This window comes from Somniosus microcephalus, chromosome 4, assembly GCF_052327205.1.
Source record: "Somniosus microcephalus isolate GS21.2 chromosome 4, FLI_Smic_1.0, whole genome shotgun sequence".
Taxonomy (NCBI): Eukaryota; Metazoa; Chordata; class Chondrichthyes; order Squaliformes; family Somniosidae; genus Somniosus; species Somniosus microcephalus.
In genome coordinates, this window is record NC_140990.1 from 157,415,708 (window position 1) to 157,435,649 (window position 19,942).

The 19,942-nt window shown below is 47.4% G+C and overlaps 1 protein-coding gene across 5 annotated transcripts in view; it reads left to right on the plus strand.

The window, feature by feature from the left end:
* LOC147119946 (islet cell autoantigen 1-like protein) overlaps positions 1 to 19,942 on the plus strand; it is a 179,320-nt gene that overhangs the window by 137,274 nt on the left and 22,104 nt on the right. For 4 of the 5 annotated variants that reach the window (XM_085985392.1, XM_085985391.1, XM_085985394.1 and 1 more), the window contains 2 exons: positions 4,389 to 4,499; positions 8,084 to 12,144. In XM_085985392.1, the coding sequence (XP_085841518.1) occupies positions 4,389 to 4,499; positions 8,084 to 8,199 (227 nt within the window). In that variant the 3' untranslated portion in view covers positions 8,200 to 12,144. Of the gene's footprint in view, positions 1 to 4,388; positions 4,500 to 8,083; positions 12,145 to 19,942 lie in introns of those variants that run through there. The other variant, XM_085985393.1, reaches the window with a different exon arrangement.

A 19,942-nucleotide genomic window follows, 5' to 3' on the forward strand; every position in this document is an offset into this window, starting at 1 on the left:
CAAGCCGTGCTTCCTCTTCAGAGAACTGTTCCTACAACAGCTGCCAGGGCAGGTACGGTCGGCTTTAGCCAACTCTCATATTGGTGATTTCCGCGACCTGGCCAAGGAGGCCAACAAATTTTTCTCCGCCAGGCAACAATACTGCGCGGCCATGTGGGGCCCTGCCCCCACCGCCACAGCCCAACGGCGGCAGCCCCCAAACATGGGCTTCTACCACGCGCAGTTCGGCCCCAAAGCTAAGAAGTGCCGGCCCCCGTGCAGCTTTACCGCGTTGGGAAACGCGAAGGCCCACTCATTAGCTACCATGGCTGTCGGCCGTTCAGGTAGTCTGTTATTCATTACGGACACTGACTCTAGACGTCGTTTCCTCTGCGACACGGAGCGTCCTGCCCGCGTCAACCATAGACATACGGGGGGGGGGGATCCACGGCCCCGCCCTCGAAGCCGCCAACGGCAGTTCCATCCGTACCTTCGGGAAACGGAGCGTGGTGCTGTGTTTTGGCGGGCAGCGTTTCGCTTGGGACTTTGTTACAGCGAAAGTGTCCCCCCCCCCTTCTCGGCGCTGACTTCCTCTGCGCCAATGGCCTTTTGGTGGACATCAAGAACCGACGTCTCGTCCATGCTGAGACTTTCAGTTCGCTCCCGTGTTCACTCAGTGGTTCCAGCACGACAAAGTTGTCCAGCGCACTCTCGGCCTCCGACAAGTTTTCCCGCCTCCTCGCCGGGTTCCTGGACCTCACGAAGCCCAGTTTCTCGTCCGCCGCCACCAAGCACGGGGTAGAACACCACATCCCGACCACCGGTCGGTCCACCTGTCTACGCCCGCACTCGGCGCCTCGACCCGGGGAAACTCACCATCGCTAAAACCGAGTTCGACACGATGGAGCGCCTCGGCATCATTCGCCAGTCGAACAGTCGGTGGGCCTCGCCCCTCCAAATCGCACCGAAACCAGGCGGCGGTTGGCGCCCGTGCGGCGATTACCGGCGCCTCAACGACGCTACGACCCCCGACCGCTACCCGATTCCACACATCCAGGACTTTTCCGCCCGCCTGGCCAGGAAAGTTGTTTTCTCTAAAGTGGACCTCGTTCGGGGTTACCACCAGGTCCCCGTCCGGCCGCAGGACATCCGGAAAACCGCGGTGATAACCCCGTTCGGGCTGTTCGAATTCCTCCGCATGCCATTCGGTCTCAAAAAAGCCGCTCAGGCTTTTCAACGCCTAATGGACACCGTGTTACGGGACCTGTCATTCCTGTTTGTCTACCTGGACGACATTCTCATAGCCAGCGCCTCCAGGACGGAGCATGTGTCCAACCTCCGCACTCTCTTCGAACGCCTCAGCCAGCACGGCCTAATCATCAATCCGGCCAAGTGCCAGTTCGGGCTGTCCTCGATCGACTTTCTCGGGCACCGCATCACGAAGGACGGGGCGGTGCCACTGCCGTCGAAAGTGGAGGCCGTGAAGGATTTTCCACGACCCCTCTCCGTGAAGGCCCTGCAGGAGTTTTTGGGCATGGTGAACTTTTATCATCGCTTCGCTCCCCGGGCAGCCCAGCTTATGCGGCCCCTTTACGAGGCCCTCAAAAGCAAGCCCGCCAAGCTCGCTGTCGACTGGTCCGAGGAGATGGCCAATTCTTTCACGGACACGAAAAGGGCCCTGGCTAACGCGACCATGCTGGCGCATCCGTTGCCCGATACGCCGATCGCTCTCACCACTGACGCTATGCTGTCGGCACCGTCCACGAACAGTGGGTCAATGGCCCCTAGCAGCCGCTCGCCGCCTTCAGCCGGCAGCTCCGCCCCAACGAGCGGAAGTACAGCACCTTCGATCGCTAGCTTCTTGGCCTCTACCTCGCCGTCCGACACTTCCGTTTCCTGCTAGAGGCCCGCCCGTTCACAGCATTCGTGGACCACAAGCCGTTGACCTTCGCCATGGCCAAAGTTTCCGAGCCGTGGTCGACCCGTCAGCAGCGCCAGCTTTCCTTCGTCTCCGAGTTCACGATGGACATCCAGCATGTGGCTGGGAAAGACAACCCCGTCGCCGACCGTCTCTCCCGGGCCGTCGCCAGCGCCGTACACCTCGGCATTGACTACACCTGCATGGCGGTCGACCAGGCCTCCGACCCGGACATCCAGGCCTACAAGACGGCTGTCACGGGCCTTCAGTTAGCGGACGTCGCATTTGACGATGCCGGCACCACGCTCCTGTGCGACGTCTCCGCTGGGCAGCCACGCCCCGTCGTGCCCGACGGGTGGAGACAGCCGGTTTTCGATGCCGTCCATAGCCTTTCCCACCCGGGCAGGAAGCCGTCACAAAAGCTGGTGGCGGCTAAGTTCGCCTGGCACGGGCTCAAGAAGGACGTTCGCGACTGGGCCAATACCTGTGTGGTATGCCAGCGCTCGAAAGTGCATCGCCATACTAAGGCCCCGTTGGCGCCTTTCGCGGTGCCCGAGAGGCGGTTCGACCATGTTAACGTGGACCTGGTGGGGCTCCTGCCGCCCTCCCACGGGTTCACCCACCTCCTCACGATGGTCGACAGAACCACCCGATGGCCGGAAGCCGCCCCGCTGTTGTCAACAACGTCCGCCGATGTGGCTCGGGCGTTCATCAACACTTGGGTCGCCCGGTTCGGCGCCCCATCTGACGTCTCCTCCAACCAGGGGCCCCAGTTCACATCGGAGCTCCGGAACGCTGTCGCCCAAGGCTTCGGGTTGAGACTCCACCGCACCCCCACATATCACCCTCAGGCTAACGGGCTGTGCGAACGTTTTCATCGCTCCATGAAGGCCGCGCTCCGGGCCAGCCTCCGGGACGACAGTTGGATCAACAGACTCCCGTGGGCCATGCTGGGACTCGGGACCGCCCCCAAGGAAGACCTCCAGTCCTTGTCCGCCGAGCTCGTCTACGGGCAGCCGCTGCGGGCTCCCGGGGAGTTCGTCCCCAACGCCACGGACCCTTGGTCCGCAGCCCATCAGCGGTCCGCCCTCCTGGACAACGCCAAGGTTTTTGCGCCGGTGCCCACATCGCAGCACGGTCTCCCTCAGTCCTACGTTCCGCCCAACCTTCGTGCGACGGAGTACGTTTTTGTCCGCCACGACGTCCACCGGGGACCTCTTCACCCAGCCTACGACGGACCATTCCGTGTCCTGGAAGCTGGGGACAAGGCCTTCGTGGTGCATGTCGGCGGTAAGCCGGACTACATTTCCATGGACCGTTTTAAGCCGGCCCACCTGGATCTGGACCAACCCATTGGGTTGGCTCAGCCCCCGCGGTGGGGCCGACCTCCGGCTTCTGCACCCTCAGTCCACCACCGAGCGCCCAGGGACCCTCCGGCGACCCCCCCCCCGGTCTCCGCCATAGACTTAAGGAGCCGTTTCGGCCGTGTGACCCAGGCCCCTCAACGACTGACATTGCCAGTTCTAGTGAATTCTGGGGGGACGTATGTGGCGGAGACCACATAGGGACAATAACACAATTCACTGTGTTTAGCCAATGTTGTTATCGCTCCACGTTATGTACGGAACTTTGTTGGGTTATCGGGGCAGGGTCCCTTTAAGAGTCATCGATTGTGTGATGACGTCATAGCCCTGCGACGAGGCCGAGTCCCTCAGTCCATGCGGTGAGTTAATAAAGCTAACACGCGTTTTTCTTTGCTGCTACGAAAGTCTCACAGTCTGTTGATTTCCAGCGACTCCTACAGTATCACAGACTGAGCCTGATCCGGTCCTCATCCAGCGTTCACCCACACTCATCCTACCGGGGTCACTGGATAGTGATCAGGAGCAGGGACCTTGGCTGATTTTATTCCCCGCCTCCCTATCTCGGGGATGCTCAGACCAATTGTAGCTTCCCAGCTGTTGCACCGCTGAGTCACACAGCCTGGTCACTTTTAAAGGGACAGGCGATGGCCTCCGTTGCCCTCGGAGACGGGTTCAGATCCCTGAATGCAGAGATGGGTGTCTCACGGCGTCCAGTGCGGTAATGCAGACGATCCTGGAGAAGCCCCGCACGAGCCCCAGAGAGAGTTCTCATTCTGTTGTGAAGGGCATGGTGCCCTGGAATGGGTTCACCTCGACCAAGGGTACCGACCCTTGAAAAGTGTTGCAGTTACGATGGTGTCCGGTGTGCTCTAGCTGGTCCTTGAAAATCCAGGTCTCCAAGGTGAATATCTTCTGGCATGTTAAAACAAAATAAGTCGGAAAGTCAGATCCAAAACTTCAGGATAAGGATTCTCTCTAAGGCCTGGCTCGGTCAGGCTGGGGTATGAAGCGCAGCTGAGCAACCCTTCCACAGCCCATATACAATCAATCCTATCACAGACTGCATTTCAATCCTGTACCCCATGGTCTGCGTGCGATGTACTGATTATACTGTGTTACTGTTTAAGGTTGGACTGATCCACCCAAACCACAGCCAGCGCCAATTCTACCCCCACAACATCCGGAGCCAAAAGTTCCAGCAAATCCTCCCCAGAACCTCCCAAAGGTCCCCTCCAAAGGTAGGTGACAGAGAGGGCTTTGTGATTTAACAGTGACCAGATAGTGTGTTTCATATTTCCCATCAATTCACTGGGGCAGGGTTAGCACAATCTTCTGTTGGAATCATAGGCATGTCAGAAAGGAACAGCATTTGAAACAAAAACAGACTCTAGTGAAATTAAAATGTGTATAAAATTACGAGGGGCCTAGATATAGTGGATAGCAGAGGGGTCAATAACCAGAGGGCATGGATTTAAAGTAATTGGTAGAAGGATTCGAGGGGAGTTGAGGAGAACTTTTTTACCCAGAGGGTGGTGAGGGTCTGGAACTCACTGCCTGAAAGGGTGGTAGAGGCAGAAACCCTCATCACATTAAAAAGTACTTGGATATGTGCTTGAAGTGTCGTAACCTGCAAGGCTACGGACCAAGAGCTGGAAAGTGGGATTAGGCTGGGTAGCTCTTTTTTGGCCAGCACAGACATGATGGGCCGAATGGCCTCCTTTGCCATAAATTTCTATGATTCACTCCTTGTCTAGGCTCACATGTAGTGAGTGGTGCCAGTAGCTGTGGAACTATACTCCAGTGTGAGTCAGCACCCTCAGGAGAGGAGAGGAGGACACTGGTGAGAAAGATATAGAAAGAAAAGTTCTTGCTGCACAGATTGTGCCAGAATGCAATTCCTGGTGAAATGCACCAATTACTTCTGTCCTTTGAGTCCATGGACAGGATTATGCTGGAAAATTAGATGCTGAGGCCTGAGGTCAAGAACCTGTAGTGCCTCCCAGTGCAGGCATGGGGGAGCTGGGAACCTGCACACATTGTGTCCTAGCCCATGACTTCCATGCAAAGGTACTGTGGCCGGAGGGCCTGAGCAGCCAGGACATTGGGCCAGAAATTCGTGAACGGGGCTTGCCACGCGTGCAAGGTCCCGATTTGCACTTACCCGACGCGCCTGCCGATCACCTCCAGGGACGCCTGGAATTCCATTTTGAATCTGAAGAATCCTGGGCAGTGTTTGACGTCACGCCGCCCAGGAGTGCAGCCAGCGCGAAGCCTGGAGCGCGCTGTGCAACTGAGACACGCCCCTTGAGGTCTCAGTTTAACAGGACACGCCCCCAATGTTTCTGCCAAGCTGCTAAGCATTTTTACATGCAAAGCAGCAGTTTAAATAGGTTTTTGGAAGTTTTTTGAAGCTTTTGGTAACTTTTAAAAACGTTTACATTATTTTGAAGAATCTGAAGTAGTTTTAAACAGAATTAAAGCAATTTAAAGACTTTTAAAAGCCCTAAAAGATTTTTTTTAATTCCACTTATTTATTTAGCAATGTCGTCGTCATACGTGTCTTCACACTGTTCCCTTTGGGGAACTGTATGAAGTGGTGGAAGGATTTATGGCCATGATTAACGCTCATTCCGTGACCGTAACCATCTTTGAACCAGCCATTAGGGCGGTTAGTCCTATGGCGGGAGGGTTTTACGGGCTCCCACAAGCTATACAAGGAGGGGGGGCCACCCACACCCACGGACGCAAATATCCCACTGGATGTCAACCCAGAATTTAGAGCCGGAGCTCCGACTCCACTTGCCGGGACTGTCTGGAGCGGGGTTCGAAACCCTACCCTGATCTGGCCCAGCGGCGGGGATCCTACCGCTATGCCAAAGGCCCAATCCGATTAGCAACGTGAAATGGCTGGAATGAGCACAATTCACGGCATTAAAAGAACTCACAATTGAACTGATGATGACCTCAGCAATCTCCTCAAGGAGGTGGAGGCGCAGCGCCTGCTCATCATTGGTAATGAGAAGTCAAAGGCGCCGCAAAAAGGGCAGATGCTAGCTTGGTCTTTCAAGTGGCAGCATAGGGCTCCAGTCACGGGGAGGGAAAAGGCGCAGGAAACGTATGGGTGTCACCTTTTGTGCGGAGTGGGCCTTTTGCGTAGCAGTAAGCATCCCCGCCGCTGGGCCAGAAGGAGTAGGGTTTCGAACCCCACTCCAGACAGTCCCGGCAAGTGGAGTCGGAGCTCCAACTATAAATTCTGGGTGGACATCCAGCGGGATACTTGTGGGTGTGGGTGGCCCCCCCCCCCCTCAGATGGGTTGTGGGAGCCCGTAAAACCCTCACGCCATAGGACTAACCACCCTAATGGCTGGTTCAAAGATGGTTACGGTCACGGAATGAGCGTTAATCACGGCCATAAATCCTTCCACCACTTCATACAGTTCCCGAAAGGGAACAGTGTGAGGATACGTACGACGATGACCTCTTGCGCAATGCACCTCCTTGGACCCTCAGTCGCAGATGCGAGGGGGCAAATCGTGCAATTGTTAAATTTTTCATTTTATTGACATGTAAAATGTTGGCCCAGTAATTCCCTTCCACATGCGCGAGTACGGTCGGGGTACTTGCGCGTCTGGCCGGAGGAAATGCCGGTTTTCAGCATGCACAGTGCATGTGAGGAAAACCGGCATTTCCTGTCCTCTGAACGAAGGGGTTCAGAGGCAGAACGCGTGCAACTGCACAGGCAGCGCGTGCGCAGTAAAATTCGCCGCTTTCAGTGAGGTCAAGTCCTTACAACTTACACATGAAAAAAGCATGGGTACAGTTGCTCCAGAGGCTGCGGAGGAAGATATTTCTTATCGTGGAGCTTCTTAAAGTATGTATGTCTGTATATATTCCTTTGCGTGTATGTATCTATTCCTTTACTTATGTGTATGAATGTATTATTTAATTATGACTTTCAGAGAAAGTAACTTATTGGAAAATCATAATTAAAAACATACATTCATACACATTAGTAAAGGAATATAAAACATACATACATATACGTAAAGGAATATATGCAGACATACATACATAATTACTTATTACTGATGAAAAGTTTCTTTCTTAAAAGTGCTGGAAATGTTACATTACTCATTTTAGAACACTCATTTTCACATTCAATTCACACAGCCACAATTGCTCCTTCTACCTACCGTTCTGAAAACCCGTTTAAAAAAAAAAAAAAAAAATTTAAACTTTAAAACTTACTTAAAATAACTTCCCTCCCTTTCCCAAACAAAAATATTGCCTTTCAGAAGCTCCACGATAAAATATATCTTCCTCCGCAGCCTTGGAACAACTTTACACATGCTTTTTTCAAGTGTAACTTGTAAGGACTTACCCTCACTGAATCCATGAATGAAATCGACGAAGTTCACTGCGCAAGCGCTGCCTGTGCAGTCGCACGCGCTGTGCCTATGAACCCCTTCGTTCCGAGGTCTGGAAATGCCGGCGTTCCCCGCATGCGCTGTGCATGCTGAACGCCGGCATTTCCAACGGCCAGATGTGTGAGTACCCCGACCGTACTCACGCATTTGGTCACGAATTTCTGGCCCATTATGTAAGTGGGCAGATCTCGCTTTATATGGTGTGCTGGGTCTGTACAGCAGCGCACAGGCTGCATAATCAGCCCCCTCGTCCCCAGTACCAGGGGTGTGCCAGCTGATCCTGGCAGTCTGAATGGCCTCCTGGCGTAAGCTTATCCAGCTGGTGTACACAGTCACAGCAGTAGCTACTTGTGCTTAGGAGGTGTTAATAACTAAATCTTTCCTCTTCCCTGCAGCTGCCAAGGGCAACACAGAGGACAAATCAGCCTGGTTCAATCTGTTTGCGGACCTGGATCCCCTTTCTAATCCCGATGCCATAGGTCGAACAAATGAAGAGCTCCTTAACGCTTGAGGCTGGGGCGAGGGGGGGAAGAGGGGGAAGGAAGTCACTAAGTTATAGAGTACACAAATGTCTCACTGCAGTTCTATATATATATATATATATATATATATATATTTACAAAAACACTGGGCTATCTGTTAAACTACAAAATTAGAAACAGTTAAAGGAGGGGTGGGGGGAGGTTAAATGGAATGTTACAAAACCGCTAAGCTCCTGGGATGTGGTAACACTACTGCCGATTTTCGGTTTAGTTTCTCACATTGTGACAGTGCTGCCGCGATCCTGGATGCTGGTTACTGGGTGTAGAGCTGTTTTCAGAGAGCACCAGGCAGAGGTTAACTGGGTACACCACAGGTCCCGGGTTGTGGGACGGAGCCACCCTTGCACCCTGCTGTGGAAGCAGTGCTGACGCACAACAGCTCGGGCCGTTCTGCTGGTTGTGTTGGGGACCACACGATGCCTGGATCAGCTCACTATAGATGGTAATAAAGGCGATCACCTGCAGTGCTCTCGTGCTGTGGGCTATTTTGCAGCAGTATCTCATCAGTTACAACACTGGAGTTTCTTTTACAGACAACAAATTTGGGACAATGGCCTTTTAAAAAAATATATTGAAGGCGGGAGGTGTTCTTTGAATGTACAATTAATAGTTCATGTCTGTCTCTGAGTTTAATTATTTGCCTTTTACAGTTGGACTGGTTTTAAGATGTAGTAGAGAAGTAAATGGGATTTGTTTTGTGTGATGTCTATAAGCTGCACTGTGGCCATGTGTCTGGAATGGACAGAATTCTCTTTGTTAATAGACACAGGCAGCAGCCTCTCTTTTTTTGTTCCATTTTCTCACTGTATCTCGTAGCAGTAGGAGAACTGTGCTGCTATTAACTCCACCATCCGGAACATTGCACTAACTTCGGAAAGGTGAAGTACCTGCTGTTTGTAAGTTTAGCGAAAGCTTCCCCTTGTGGCACTGGGGCTGAGTTTATTGCTGAAGTTATGGGCAGTGGGAGTTATCCCTCCTTTCTATGCATTCCGTGGAGCCCGGTTACGCACAACTGAGCTTCCTCTAAAGAGGACCTGCGGCTTGACGGAGCTGGGTCAGGTCATGCTAGAGAAGGACCTCGCCCTCTCCTCATACGCTGGGAGGATGCAAGTGTTGAAATAGTCACTCCAGTCGTATACTGGTCAGGGAGGGGAGAGGAGTTGGGGGTGTGGCGGGATGGCAGGGGGTGTGGTGGGGAAGAGAGAACACTAAATCTTTCTGGAAGTTAAAAGTTAATTCTTTAACTGTAGCCTTAAAAAGCTGGAAGTACAAACTATTTCCTCTGTGGTGCCAGCCTGAAAAATACCAACAAATCTGACGCTAAGTAAGCACATTTCAACCGGACTGTCGTTATAACCTCAGTGCCGCTGGGTTAGAGAGGTGGCAGTCAGCCAGGGTTCCTCCTACTCCTGCTCATTGCCTGGCAAGACCTGCTGGAAACATTGCCAGCAATAATCCGCTCCAGTTGCTGATCAGCCTTGTCCATGAAGAATGGGGAGGTAGCGGGAGGTGCCCAGTGCCTGTGGACAAGCCCGGCCATTGTCAGTACCTTCAGGAGTAAAAGAAATCGAGACAAAAAAAACACCATTGGATTACAGCCCCCCAGAATGCTGACCCAAGAGCTGGGATGTGCAACATCCAGCAGTTTTTGTATGCTTATCCCTCAGGCACTCACTGAGCTTCATTGACACCTTATCTTAAGGGCTGTGAAATCCTTTAACATGCTGAGATGCTGACTGGCATTCCCAGGCTCCCCAATATGTGTTGTACCATCAGCAGGAGGTGAATGTTTGAAACTTGAGTTGGACAGATGGAGCCGTCCGCTAGTTAGAATTCACTGTATTACAATTTGTTTTTTTTTAAACTTTTATTTTAATGCAGAAACAGCATGCAGGAAGTGTAAGCTGAGAGGAGAGTACTGCGGGGATAGTCTCCAACCAGCACTTGTTTATGCATGTTTATACAAAGATCAAATCCTATTATTGTACAGAAAGCGGTAATTCTAGATCTGTATGGGGGGAAAATGAAGAAATAGGAGCAGAAAAATCTGTTAAATCCTGCGCTGTTAAGTTACGACCATTGGAACGGAAAAGGTTTATTTTCCTGTAATGAAGTGCACTCTCGAGCAGAGCATGCCTATAAAGAGAAACTGTTGCCTTGTCAAACACTGGAACTAAACACTGCCTCACTGCACACAGTGTACTGTACTAAAACACTGAATTAAAACTTGGAATTATGAACTAGACAATTCCTAGTGTAAGATTGAGCCGTACAGACCAGCAGGTCTCTGTAATTCTGGTCCAGGCCATGCTAGCTGAGTCTGGCCATGTTTCTGGCTTCTGTTCACAAAAGTGCTTGTATAAAAATGTAGTCATATTTGATTGCAACTCTCTGGATACTGTGATCTCGCCACAGCCAGCAAACCTGTATACCCACCCATAGCCTACAAGGCACACAACTACCCACACTATATGAGGTAAAACACAATGCCCACAGACTACATACAAACCAAAACAGTACATGTGTGTGAGCACCAATCACAACTCAGCTATCAAGTAGCCTGGGACACACGCTCGAGGCTGATACAAGAGGAATTGGTCCTTGGGTGAGGTACAAGAGGGAGCTGTACCCTATTAAACTGTGCCTCAGCAAGGAGAGGACTAAGAGAAACAATCTAATTACAAAGAACAATACCCATGGTCCCCAGAATAAACCTTACACTATAAACCAAAGAATCAGTAATTTAGTGACCATCATGCCAGCCCTAAAGTCTGTATCTCATCATTAACTACCATCTGTTGGTTATTTGTTCGCTTTGTTTTTTTTATATAAAAAAAACTCCTTAGCGTAGAAACACCCTCCCAATTTTAACTATTTTGTGACATTTGAAATAAACTTCATATGGCAGAGCAGTTTGGCGTCTTTGTGTAACAACCATTGTGGAATGTGGATGAGTGGAGAGCTTCCCTACCGCCTCCCCAACCACCCTAAAGACGGGAACACTAATGCTGGAAATATTTAAAAAGCTATAACTATTAACACGAGTCAATTCACTGAATTAGTCTATAGGGGCCTGTGTAGTACTGAACCCTGCACATCACAATGCCTGTCCGTCTCATACTTTTCAGTTCTAAAGACTCCATATACAAAATGTATACTCGCCTCTGTGCTCCATAGATGCAGCCTTTTTAGTTTCCTGAGTGTCAAGTTCATTTCCCACTCTCTTAGTTGCTCTCGACCGTGGCCTGTATATCATCCATTGACCTAGGCTGGGAAGTGAACATCAGTGCGGCTGCGATGCACCCCCTGCTCCTACCCCACCCCACATAATGGAATCTCATGTCAGCCCTCACCATGCAGGCTCACGTGAACAGCAGCTACTTGAGTGAAGCCCCAGTAGCCGTAGAACCATAAATGAGCAAGCCAGCAGCTGGCAAGAGAGGAGAGAAGGGTATTTTTAATCATTATTATTATTTATAAGTTTGTATATTATGTAAAATTACACAATAATTCAATTGATCTGTGCAGAATAACCCAAGGCCCACCTGTCATCACACCTCCCATGGATCCTGAGTCCAGTTTCTGCCTCTTACAGTTGGTCAATCATTAACATCCCTACTACAGAAATTCTCAGCGGGTTGCTTCAGAATGACACCCAACCATATCTGTATCAAAAACACTAACGGCACATGTGGGGGATGCAGTTTGCATGGACTATGTAAGCTTATTTCAGAGGAGTTGTAACTTCACAAAGAAGGAATATCACTGAAGGTTCTTGACACTAACTTAAAAAAATTGTTTTGTCAAAGAAAAAAATGTAGGATTTGAGCTTCTGCACTGGACGAGTGTTTGTATTTTCTATTGAATGGTTATCTGGAAACTTGCCTCTTCTATTAAAAATAGTAGTTTCTCAACATGTGCTTAATGGCTTTATTGATATGTTTTGAATGCACCTTTGTAAACTCAAAATAAAGTGGTCAAGGCCCTTCCATCCCACGTGAGACACATTGACATGTTATCTTAATTGTTCAGGACTATTATGACATCTCTACCACAAAAGGCAGTTGAGGCCAATTCATTAAATATATTCAAGAAGGATTAGATATATTTCTTAAGGCTAAAGGGATCAAGGGATATGGGGAGAAAGCAGGGACAGGGTACTGAATTTGGATGATCAGCCATGATCTCATTAAATGGCAGAGCAGGCTCGAGGGGCCAAATGGCCTATTCCTGCTCCTATCTTCTATGTTTCTATCTCAGAGTCGTTTACTTTTATCCTCATCATCTCCAAATTTCTAGGTTCTATTGTCAGAGGTCAGCACATTTAAAATTACCAGATAAAGTTTAAACTTCAGCCAGAATAGCACATCAATAGTTTGAAGGTGTATATATGAAGTAGATGGTACCCATCCTTAAGTCGCCAGCATCCTATGTAGCCTGCTATCTCTCGTTGATCTCCCATCGCAATGTGGTCTCCTACGGTTCCATTTCTACTTGTCTCAACAATGAGTTAACCACCATGGCTTCACCTGTGTGCCCCAAAGCTCTATCCTCAGCCCCCACCAATTCCTCATCTACAGAGACATTATCTACACTCATGGGGTCAGTTTCCAGCTGTTTATCAATGACACCCAATTCTACTGCTCGGTCTCAATTGTACCGCCTAACAGTTTGATTCATATTATGCCCTGCTTTCACTTGTTTAACATCAGGCAGGTCTTGTTGGCCTCCTACCACAAACTTTTCACCTCCGGCATCAAATCCATTGCTGTCCAGCTGCTTTCTCAGACTGAACCTACGGGCACACAATCTTAGAATCCTGTTCAATGCTAAGGTGGGTTTCAAACCCCATAACCAAGCTGCCTTCCATGACCACAACATCAGCAAACTCCACCCTAACCCTCATTTACACCTCTGTTGTCTCAGGAATATTTCACCCATTGACTTGCACAGCTCACCTTTACATAAACTCTCTTGATTCTAGGGTCTATGTCCTATTTAACAGACCCATCCTCACAAAACTCATTAGGCGCCAGCACATGAATTTGAGAATCATCCTCAAAGCTGTCGTTGGCCTCACTTTAGAATCTTCTCCAGCCCTAAATCCCAGCTAACCCCTTCAGATTATCTGACTTGTTTGCTCTGGAATTCTTTCTAATCCTCACAACCACACTTCAAAACCTTTCCTCAATTCTCATCTCTATTGTCTTTGGTTCCCTCCCATAGCTTCTTTCCGACTTCCTGCTTGGCCTCCACCACTTTCACTATGAAGCACTTTGGGACATTGCTTCACAACAGACTGTACAAGTCGTTGTTGAGAATTTCTTCAGGTACGCCAGCTAACCCAAAGAGGAAAGCACATAGCTACAAACTATTATTTCGCTTCCCTTTCTTTAGGTGCCAACCACCATTAGTTAGACAAGGTTGCATAGAAACAGGAGCTTGAGTAGGCCATTTGGCCCTTCGAGCCTACTCCGCCATTCATTAAGATCATGGCTGATCTTCTACCTCATCTCCACTTTCCTGCACCATCACCACATCCCTTGATTCCCTTAATATCCAAAAATCTATTGATTTCCATCTTGAATATACTCAACAACTGAGCCTCCACAGCCATCTGGGGTAAAGAATTCCAAAGATTCACCACCCTCAGAGTGAAGAAACTTCTCACCTCAGTCCTAAATGGCTGACCCCTTATTCTGAAACTGTGACCCCTGGTACTAGACTCCCCAGCCAGGGGAAACATCCTGCCTGCATCTACCCTGTCAAGCCCTGTAAGAATTTTGTATGCTTCAATGAGATCACCGCTCATTCTTCTAAACTGCAGAGAATATAGGCCTAGTCTACTCAATCTCTCCTCATAGGACAATCCCCCATTGCAGGAATCAGTCTGGTGAACCTTCGTTGCACTCCCTCTATGGCAAGTATATCCTTCCTTGGGTAAGTTTCAGATTCCCCCTCATGGGAGAATCTAGAACTAGGGGGCATAGTTTCAGAATAAGGGGTCGCCCATTTAAAATGGAGATGAGGAATTTCTTCTCTCAGAGGGTTGTGAATCTTTGGAATTCTCTACCCCAGAGAGCTGTGGAGGCCGAGTCATTGAATATATTCAAGGTGAAAGAGACAGATTTTTGAAAAGTGGGAATCAAGGGTTAACGGAAAGGGCAGGAAAGTGGAGTTGAGGCCAAGATCTGATCAGTCATGATCTTATTGAATGGCGGAGCAGGCTCGAGGGGCCGAATGTCCTACTCCTGCTCCTATTTCTTATGTTCTTATGTAAGGAGACCAAAATTGTACACAATATTCCAGGTGTGATCTCAGCAGGGCCCTATATAATTGCAGTACGACATCTTTACTCTTATACTCAAATCCTCTTGTAATAAAGGCTAACATACCATTTGCTTTCCTAATTCCTTGCTGTACCTGCATATTAACTTTCAGTGATTCTTGTACAAGGACACCCAGGTCCCTCTGAACACCAACATTTCCCAATCTCTCTCCATTTTAAAAATACTCTGCTTTTCTATTTTTCCTACCAAAGTGGATAACTTCACATTTCTCCACATTATATTCCATTTGCCATGTTCTTGCCCACTCACTTAGCTTATCTATATCCCCTTGAAGCCTCTTTGCATCCTCCTCACAACTTACATTCCCACCCAGCTTTGTATCATCAGTAAACTTGGATATATTACATTTGGTCCCCTCATCCAAATCATTGAGGGTTCCCCTTATCTATTCCACTAGTTACAACCTCAAAAAACTCTAACCGATTGTCAAACATGATTTCCCTTTCATAAATCAGTGTCAACTCTGCCCAATCCTATTATTATTTTCTAAGTGCCCTGTTACCACATCCTTAATAATAGATTCTAGCATTTTCCCTACTACTGATGTCAGGCTAACTGGTTTGCGGTTCCCCGTTTTCTCTCTCCCTCCTTTCTTAAATAGTGGGGTTACATTTGCTACCTTCCAATCCACAGGAACCGTTCTAGAATCAGTGGAATTTATGAAAATGACAACCAATGCATCCACTATCTCTATAGCCAGCTTTTTCAAAACCCTAGGATGTAGGCTATCAGGTCATGGGGAATTATCAGCTTTCAGTCCCATTTTTTCTCCAGTACTTTTTTTTTTCTAACACTAATTTCTTTCAGTTCCTCATTCTCGCTAGACCCTTGGTTCTCTACTAGTTCTGGGAAGTTTTTTGTGTCTTCTTCTGTGAAGATAGACACAAAGTATTTGTTTAATTTCTCTGCCATTTCCATATTCCCCAGTATAATTTCTCCTGTCTCAGCCTGTAAGGGACCCACATTTACTTTTGCTAATCTTTTCCTTTTTACATACCTAAAGAAACTTTTACAGTCTGTTTTTATGTCTATTGCTAGTTTACTCTCATTCTATTTTTCCTTTTTTAAATCAATTTCTTGGTCCTCCTTTGCTGAATTCTAAAATCCTCGGGCTTACTATTTTTGGCAGCATTATAAGCCTCTTCCTTTGATCTAATACTATCTTTAACTTCTCTTGTTAGCCATGGTTGGACCACTTTTCCTGTGGGGTTTTTGTCTTAAAGGAATGTATATTTGTTGTATTTTATGTATTAATTCATTAAATGCTAGCCATTGCTTGTCTACCATCATACCTTTTAATGTCGTTTCCCAACTCACCCCTCATACCTACGTAATTTGTTTTGTTGAGATTTAAGATCCTAATTTTGTATTTAACTAAATCACTTTCAAAATCAATATAAAATTCTATCATATTATGGTCACTCTTCCCTAAAGGCCCCTTTACTACAAGGTTATTAATGAACCCTTTCTCATTGCACAATATTAGATCTAAAATAGCCTGTTCTCTAGTTGGTTCCTCAACATACTGATCTAGAAAACTATCTTGCATACATTCCATGAATTCGTCCTCCATACTATTACTGCAAATTTGGTTTGCCCAGTCTATATGTAGATTAAAGGCTCCCATGATTACTGTATTACCCTTGTTACATACACCTCTAATTTCCTGATTTATACTCTGCCCTACATTACAACTACTGTTTGGGGGCCTATAAAAAACTCCCAGCAATGTTTTCTGCTGTTTGCTTAACTCCACCCAAACTGATTCTACTTCTTGATTTTTTGGAGCGAAGATCCTTTTTCTCAACTGTCTTTATCCCATTCTTTATCAGGGCTACCCCTCCTCCTTTTCCATTTTGCCTATCTCTTCTAAAAGTTAAGTATCCTGGAATATTTAGTTCCCAACTTTGGCTACTTTGCAACCACGTCTCCGTTATGGCTATTTGATCAAACCTGTTAATTTCTATCTGCGCTATTAATTAATCTATTTTGTTGCGAATGCTTCATGCACAGGTATAGTGCCTTTAGCTTTGACTTATTTCTATTTTTCCCTGATGTCACCTTAGTCACTGATGCCTTATTACCTTTGTTACTCTCTGTCCCTTCCTGACCCACTCTGCTTATTTTTACCCAAAACTCTACTCTAGAGCCTTCACATTTCTCTCGCTGCTTTTAAATTTACTCTTTCCTGAATCCTCCCCCACCGCCCTTCATTAGTTTAAAGCCCTGTCTACTGCCCTAGTTATTCAGTTCGCTAGGACACTGGTCCCAGCCTGGTTTAAGTGGAGCCCATCCCAACGGAACAGCTCCCTCTACCCAGTACTGGTGCCAGTGCCCCATGAACCGAAACCCCTTCCTCCCACACCACTCTTTGAGCCACGCATTTAAACCTCCAATCTGTTTGTCCCTATGCCAATTTGCGCGTGGCTCAGGTAACAATACAGAGATTCTTACCTTTGAGGTTCTGCTTTTTAATTTGGATCCTAGCTCCTCAAACTCCCTCAACAGAACCTCATTCCTAGTTCTACCTATGTCGTTGGTTCCTATGTGGACTACGACAACTGGATCCTCCCCCTCCCACTCCAAGTTCTTCGTCAGCTGCGAGGTGCTGTCTTTAACCCTGGTACCGCAACACAACCTTCGGAACTTTCGGTCGCGGTTGCAGGGAACAGTATCTATCCCCGACTATACTGTCCCCTACCACAACTACATTCCCTTTCACTCTCCCCACTTCAATGGCCTCCTGCACCATGGTCAGCTTGCTCATCCACCCTGCAGACTTTTCCCTTTAGGAATAGGAGTTGGCCATTCAGCCCCTCAGGCCTGCTCTGCCATTCAATTAGATCCTGGCTGATCTGCAACTCAACTCTATTCCCTTCTGCAGTGGGGAAAGAGTTAAACTGACATTGCTGGCAGTTTCACTGAATAGTGTAAGGACAGGGACTAACATGAAAGACCACATCCATAAAGATGTGGTCAAAGATAGCTGACCTTTGGAGAGATATAAAACAATTAAATGGAGACTGGATGTCCAGCATTTCAACTGCCTGTAAGAACTTTATTACCTAGGTTACATTCCAAGGTATCTTTTAATTAGCATTCAGCAGTTTGAATGATTGATTGAGGAGGCAGCTTATACATGTTTATATTAAGATTCGTAACCAATCCGTGAAGGTGCATGCAGGCCAAGATCCAATCAGGTGGCTATGCTTATTGTAATGTATAAAAATGTAGTGTTTGCTGTATCAATTTGGAAAGGTCTGGCTAAGACAGAACAGACTGTTTCCCCAGCGGTGCAATAAAGACTTGACTATCGATCGAAAACCTTGCGTCAAGTGTTGGTTTAAAATACTCCACAACCCCCCCCCCCATTGATCTATAATCCCTTGATACCCTCATCTAAGGCTCGAGTGGAGCATAAACGCCAGCATGAACTGGTTGGGCCAAATGGCCTGTTTCTGTGCTGTAAAATCTATGTAATTCTGTAACAAAAATTTATTGATCTGTCTTGAAAGCTCCAACTGACGCAGCATCCACAGCCACTTTCCTCCAGAGAAAAGAGTCCCAGCCTGTTCTGTCTTTCCTGATAGTTATAACCTCTCAGCTCTGGTATCACCCTTGTAAATCTTTTTTGCACCTTCTTTGGTGCCTCTATATCCTTTTTGTAATATGGAGACCAGAACTGTGCACAGTACTCCAAATATGGTCAAACCAAGGTTCTATACAAATTTAACACAACTTCACTGCTTTTCAATTCTTTTCCTCTAGAAATGAACCCCAGTGCTTTGATGTGAATCGTTACCTCAATATTCTATTCTATGTAATTCTATCCTTTTATACCTCGACCCCATTTAGACACTTAATTTCCAAGCAATATTTGGCCTCCTTATTCCTCGTACCAAAATGTACCAGCTCACTTATCTATATTGAAACTCATTTGCCATTTACACACCCATTCTGCAAATTTAACAACATCTTGTATTTTGTCAGTATTCCTTGGTGTCATCCGCAAATTCTGAAATTGTACCTCCGATTCCCGCCTATATAAATGGTAAACAATAGTGGTCCCAGCACCACTATCTCCCACTGTTTTTCTCTAGGTTTACCTGTTTAACAGCTCAGCCCGGTTTAACATGTTTAGCTTACATCTCATTCCTTTGAATTCAGCCTTAAGTTTAAAACCATGTGATCTTTCTCCTATGTCAAACTCTATCATGTTATGGTCACTGTTTGCAAGATGCTCCCTTACTGTTAAATTATTAATTATTATCTGTTCCCTTGTCAGTGCTAAACATTGGCCTGAAGTTTCTGCATGATTTCCACCCAGATATCAGCGTAATCTAGGTGAAATTGAATGAAATAGCACTAAAGACCACAGAATTCTACAAGAGTTGCGCCCATAACCACGGTGAAGTATCCGCGATCCTTTATGCTGGTTCAAAAGTCGATTCACCTGAAACAGTCCCTGCCTACAAAACTGGCCACACCTCAGGTCAGAATGGCGAGTTCCCACCGATTGCGCCCAAATTATTGGGTGCAAAGGCACCCATGGTCACATTTTAAAAATTCTTTCATGGGATGTGGGCATCGCTGGCAAGGCCAGCATTTATTGCCCATCCCTAATTGCCCTCGAGAAGTTAATCACCCGTAACTTGCAGTGACTAGCCGTCAATTGAAGCCTGATCCGGTTGTGTTTCTCCTGCTGCAGTTACTTTATATTCAGTGTAAATTAGTCTAAATTCAGCCAATTACAGCAGAACAGGACACACCTGTGTGGCTTCAATTGCCTGCTGGTTACAGTTCTTATGTATCAAGGGCAGATCAATTAAAGCCAATTATAAAGTAAGACCAAGAGCATTAAATCAGTCAATTGAAGACTGGCTCTCATCTCCTGACAATCCCACTCTGTGTGATGCTGTTCCAGTCACAAATCAATTACGCTGCTTGATTGCGCTGATTCATGGGAGATTGTGTGTTTGGGTTTATGCCAATGTGTTTGTGCGGAAATTTGAGCGTAACTTCACTTTGGCAAAACTGCTGCAGTGCCCAGTGCATTCTGCTTCTAGCGGAAACTCAAATTCATTGTTTCAGAAAACTCCTGGATACACTCTGGAAAATCACTGCCTTTATGACTTGAGCTGTTTTGCATCTATGTGAGAATTAAAATCTCCCATTATAACCGCTTTGCCTTTGCTACACGCTTCTCTGATATCTGTATTTATGCATCCTGCTATTGCTTCACTGCTGTCAGGAGGTCTGTTGACAACTCCCACCAGAAGCAAACAAATGACTTAAGTCTAAGTCTCCATCAATTCCATTCCACAACCTACCATTAAGGGGTACCTGAAAGCAGTCACTCATT